The 4789-nt window shown below is 59.5% G+C and overlaps 4 protein-coding genes across 4 annotated transcripts; all 4 read right to left on the bottom strand.

Annotated features, from left to right (window-relative positions):
* Positions 1 to 92: 92 nt before the first annotated feature.
* VDBG_05307 (predicted protein) lies at positions 93 to 623 on the bottom strand (the record flags this gene model as incomplete). The annotated part of the gene is made up of 1 exon (XM_003004148.1): positions 93 to 623. One exon carries the CDS (start codon positions 621 to 623, stop codon positions 93 to 95), a length of 531 nt encoding a protein of 176 aa, XP_003004194.1.
* A 596-nt stretch (positions 624 to 1219) lies between these two features.
* On the bottom strand, positions 1220 to 1908 carry VDBG_05306 (RING-2; the record flags this gene model as incomplete). The annotated part of the gene is made up of 2 exons (XM_003004147.1): positions 1220 to 1240; positions 1378 to 1908. The coding sequence occupies 2 exons, from the start codon at positions 1906 to 1908 to the stop codon at positions 1220 to 1222; spliced, it is 552 nt and encodes a 183-aa protein (XP_003004193.1).
* Positions 1909 to 2402: 494 nt separating this feature from the next.
* Positions 2403 to 2561, bottom strand: VDBG_05305 (conserved hypothetical protein; the record flags this gene model as incomplete). The annotated part of the gene is made up of 1 exon (XM_003004146.1): positions 2403 to 2561. One exon carries the CDS (start codon positions 2559 to 2561, stop codon positions 2403 to 2405), a length of 159 nt encoding a protein of 52 aa, XP_003004192.1.
* A 978-nt stretch (positions 2562 to 3539) lies between these two features.
* On the bottom strand, positions 3540 to 4651 carry VDBG_05304 (conserved hypothetical protein; the record flags this gene model as incomplete). Its single annotated transcript, XM_003004145.1, has 3 exons — positions 3540 to 4135; positions 4221 to 4405; positions 4470 to 4651. The coding sequence occupies 3 exons, from the start codon at positions 4649 to 4651 to the stop codon at positions 3540 to 3542; spliced, it is 963 nt and encodes a 320-aa protein (XP_003004191.1).
* Between the last annotated feature and the right edge of the window lie 138 nt (positions 4652 to 4789).

The following is a 4789-nucleotide window of genomic DNA, read 5'->3' as shown; positions in this document are numbered from 1 at the left end:
CGCGGCACGATCGTTGCGATTTGCGATTTCACTACCTATGACAGTCTGGTACAGATCACGGCTAAACACTAGCTCCCATATTTCATCGCAAATCATGGCCTGAGCAGGTCCCCCTCGGGCACTTCGTCTGACAGGGCGCCAGATGGGTGACGTCTCGCGCCGGGGCTGCGGCCGTTTACGAGCACAGCTTTGTTCCAGCAAAGAGCCTCGTCCCAAGCCTGGTCATGTTCGATAGCGAGCCAGTCTTCCTTGTCGAGGTGGTGGCGATCGACGGTGCCAAGAAGAACGTCAAAAATGTCGGACCAGCCCTCGGGCTGCTTGAAGCTGGGGCCAAACCATTCGGCCTGCGGGCGGCAGTGAAAGGCGACGGGGCCGCCACAGCGGATACAGAAACTGCGAGACGCAGCCTCTTTGTCGCAGATGAAAGCGTGGAAAAAGCCGAGAGTAGTGCCCTCGGCCCCGGGAACATCAGGGCGGAGAACATCGAGGGCAGGCACATAAGCCGGCCGGTCTGCGTCCGAAGCGGTGACTTCATCTTCGGTCATGGGCCGCTCAGCAAGGCGACCTGTGTGTGATCGCGGCAGGTCGGACCCGTTGCCCACCTGAAGAGCGGACACAGTCATTTGTGGTGCAGGTGTTTGGATAGCCTCAAAGGAGGAGTTACCAGAGGCAACGCGGCAGTCATTGCAGTGACATGCGAGGGCGAAAGGGAGACGGGGGGTGCGGGGATTAGCGAGATCCGGGGAGGGGCCGAGGGTGAAGGCCGGGGGACGGTCGGCGTATTGTGGAACGGCGATTCGATAGCTGGGTCTGTGAGCGACTCAATCAATCGACGCTTTAGATTGTGAGGGGAGATACCGAACAGCGCCGCAGTTGCAGCCACCCGTAATCGTGTGCGCGTGCTTTGGAAATGGCATATTGTTGAGCTTTGGATTGGGCTGAACAATAGGTCGTCAAACGGTGCGAAGGTGAAGAGAAGACGAGGCACGCTGCCTAGCCGACAGCCAGACACATATAGTGCCCATTGTCTGAAGGGGGACAATTCGTGATGGGCAAAGCTGGCTTGGCAAATGTTCAGCTAGTACTGTGCCAAGCCGATACCGAGCCAATGTTGTACTCGACTCACGAGCGTGCACCAAAAGATTGGGGTTTTCGTAGCTCTTTGTGAACATTGGTGCCGCCCCAAGCTTAGGGCGCCTCGCCCAGGCAGCCGTGCCGATCATAGGGGTTGGGGTTTGAGCTGAAAGATAGCGTTTGTCAGAAAAGTTGACACCAGGTCGTAGCAGTGATGTAAGCTGAACGTGCGAAGAAATGGTCCAGGGCCCAATTGAGTTGAACTCGGTCATAAAAGTCGTAAACTGAAATGCGCGATCGAACCAGCATTCGTGGAAGAGTCCATCGACAACGCAAATCGCTGAAGAGGGAAATCGCAGGGCGAAATGTGATTGACATGGACCTTGTCAGATCACACTTGGGACGAATGCCTGAAAAGGCGTCCCCAAGACCCGGCCCAGCATCGTCAATCTTGACCCCTTCCCGCCTCAGCAGCATCCTCTTCTCGTCAAGCGTGATGCCCTCACCGTCGCGCGGCCACTTCCCCTTGAAGCCGCCGAGCTTGCCGCCCGTCGCCACAACACGGTGGCATGGGACCTGGGGCGCGAAGGGGTTGCGGCGCAGCGCGTTGCCGACGGCGCGGGGCGACGAGCCGAGATGCGCGGCGAGGATGGCGTAGGTGGTGACCTGGCCCTTGGGCACCTGGCACAGGGCTGTCCAGACGCGCTTCTCGTGCGTGGTGCGTGTCGAGGCGGCGATGCGGTCGAGCTGGGGCCCCATGTCTTTGGTGTCGTAGGTTGTCATTTTGGACTTGGGAGCCGCTGCGGGCTTGGGAGACGTCGAGGTGGAAGACATGCTGGGAAGGTTTGGCTTGAGGGGGTGGATTGGCCGTGGTGCGATGGCAATGTGCAAATGACGAGAGACGCGAGTTGAGTTTCTTTTTAGTTTATCTCTGGTCAAAACTTCAAGTTGATATGAATGAGATTGAATGACGAGAAAGGAATACGAAGAGGGGGTTCAGCTTTTGGTGTCGATTTATGTTGCCCGGCGGCATTGTCAACGAAAGGGCGCGCGTCGTACCGCTGGCTCGTGACGCGAAGAGACTGCCCCGCTCAAGATATGGTGTCGCGAAGTCATGTGACCTTCAGCGTGCCAGCATTACGACATGAATTGAGCGAGCGACCCAACCCAGCAAGCCACCCAACCCAGCAAGCCACCCAGCAGTGCAAGGCACATACATCATGCCAGGAGTTGCCAGCAGAAGAATGGTATCAATTCAATCCTGGAGAAAACAACCTGACGATCGTCCATTGTACAGATTTTTCATAACGTCAAGGTGCCCATGATGCTTAATCACCCGTGTCCACCTCCAGGTCTAGCTGTACCCCGTTGCTCACTCCGTAGTCCTCCAGGGTCAGCTGGTCCTTGAACGGCCTCTCGCCCTGCCTCTTCAGCAAGATCTCGTGCGGCTTCCTACCGACCCGCGCTGCCACCATAATCTTGAACATCTTCACAGGGTCGGACGCTAGGCAGGGAATCGCGACCTTGGTGCCGAGTCGGTCGTTCACGTGCACAATGATGTACTCCTCGCCGCCAGAGGGCGCCGGAGCCACCTTGTCCCTGGGTGTCTTGTCCTTCTTCTTTTTCTTGTCTCTGTCTTCTCCCGCCGCGGGGACCTTGTTCGGTTGCCGCTGCCGCTGCCGCTGCCGCTGCCGCTGCCGTTGTCTGCGGCAGCTGGTCGGCGCGGGGGTCTGTCGTCGTCGCGGTCACGGTCACGGTCGCGACGAGGCGAGCGCGAGCGCGAACGGTTGCGGTAGCCGCGATTGAGGGTGCGGCGGTCGTCTGGGCGGTGGTCGTCGGCACGCGAGGACTTGTCCTTCCAGCGGAAGCCTCCTCCGCCTCCGCCGCCGCCGCCTTGTTTGCGTTCGCGGGGACGGTCTCGTTCACGGGAACGGTCGCGATCGCGGCGCGGCGAGCGCGATCTTGACCTTGCTCGGTCGCCCATTGTGGCGGGTGTGTGCACGTCCGAGATGGCGGGCGGGCTGTGTTGGGGTGTTGATGGCAGGACCATGTCGGAGGCCAGGCTGGTTGACAGGACTTTGACGTTCTCGGATTATCTAATGATGATGTGGTGTGAGTAAGCCATTCTCTTCAGTACCCACAAGCACCACGCTTCGGTGCCTCATCTTGCCGATTAGGTACCTAAGCTTGCTACGGTCCCATGCATGTTAGGTACCTACCTCTGCCGTTCTAGCCGGCTGCTGTCTGGGGTATCCCCGCCATCACTGTCGCGTGCCCGGTTGCACTAGGTGGGGTATTTCGTCTCGCGACCGGCAATCTCGGACGATGTTGCCTTTCTACTGATATCTGATATACACGACTTCAAGTTTCGTTGCTGCTGCCATCGAACAGCCTGCCATCGCGGCCCACCCCTCTCCATTACCCCAGGCACCCACGGACCGTTCTTCGTGCAGAACCCCTTTCGCTTACGGACGCAGGATACTCTTCTGGCTCGAAGTGGATGCATTGTCCGTCTCATCAGCGAGATTGGCGTAGCCCCGCGCCTTCCTGTCCGTCTCCCTGTACTCGGTCACAATCGTCTCCCTCGTCTGCAGGATCCCCTCGATGTGGCCTAGGGAGCGTCCGACGGGGCTCGCGTCGAAGTCATGCGCGTTGTCCGCCTCGATCTTGGTCTTGCGCGCCATCGACCCCATGGTCGCCATGCCAAACGTGTCGCCCGTCTCCTCGGCGTTGGACGTCGCATGGGCCCGCCGGCCGTTGTTGTAGAGGCCGTACATGGTGGGCGCGTTGACGACGATGGCCGTGACGAGCAGCTCGACGCTCGCCCACGTCGATCGGTTGAGCTGGCTGTCCTTGTGCAGCGTGCTGATCGGCAGGCGCACGATGGTGATGGCGATGATGAAGATGCCGAGCAGGAACAGCGCGTACAGCTGCGCCTTGAGCCGCCACGCCGCCTGCATGGCCACGACGAGCGGCAGCGGCAGCAGGATCAGCATCAAGTCCGTGACGATGTTGAGGATCCCCACCGTCATGAGCTGCGCCTCTGCTTCGACGCAAGTGCCTGCGCGCGTCAGTCTGCGTCGAGCCACGCTGAGGGACAGCCGCACGGCCTGCCAGTGGGGGGAGGAGAAGGAAAAACACCATACCTGGATAAGGGACGACCTGCCAATAGAGATGAATGGGTTTGCATTCGATGAACGTGCTGACCTGGCAGGCAATCCATGTGACGAGGAAAACGGCAAGAAAACTGTAGACCTTGATGTGCTCGTGCGGAAGCTTGACCAGCAAGCGACGATAGAGGTCCAGGAGCACCAGCTTTTGGAGCCAGAGACTTTTCAAGAGGATACGTCAGCGTTGGGCACAGCGGGGGGGGAGGCAGGCCTCGAGGCACTGACTAGGAACTGTAGACCACGCGCCCCGCGATGGAAAGCTTGCTGCCAATCTCGCGATGGTGGAATCTCCTCGGGCGTGAACACATGGGTTCTCGCGATAGGCGGCCGGGCATGTTGTTGGTCTTCCACGTCAACACCATGTGGATTAGACCCATCCTCGCCACGACGAACACGCAGGCGGCCATGGTCAGGTAGTCGCCGAGATTGAAGGGCCTGTTTGGCCACCCTTGCGCCAGATCAGCCTGACCACCATGATGGCGAAGGGCTATCCCGGCTGAACAGCCAGTGGATGATGATGAGGGTCGGGATGGGTCCATCGAGGC

Source organism: Verticillium alfalfae, genomic scaffold (genome assembly GCF_000150825.1).
Source record: "Verticillium alfalfae VaMs.102 supercont1.6 genomic scaffold, whole genome shotgun sequence".
NCBI lineage: Eukaryota > Fungi > Ascomycota > Sordariomycetes > Glomerellales > Plectosphaerellaceae > Verticillium > Verticillium alfalfae.
Note: the sequence above shows the minus strand (reverse complement) of the source record. Positions and strands in the feature narration are given on the sequence as shown.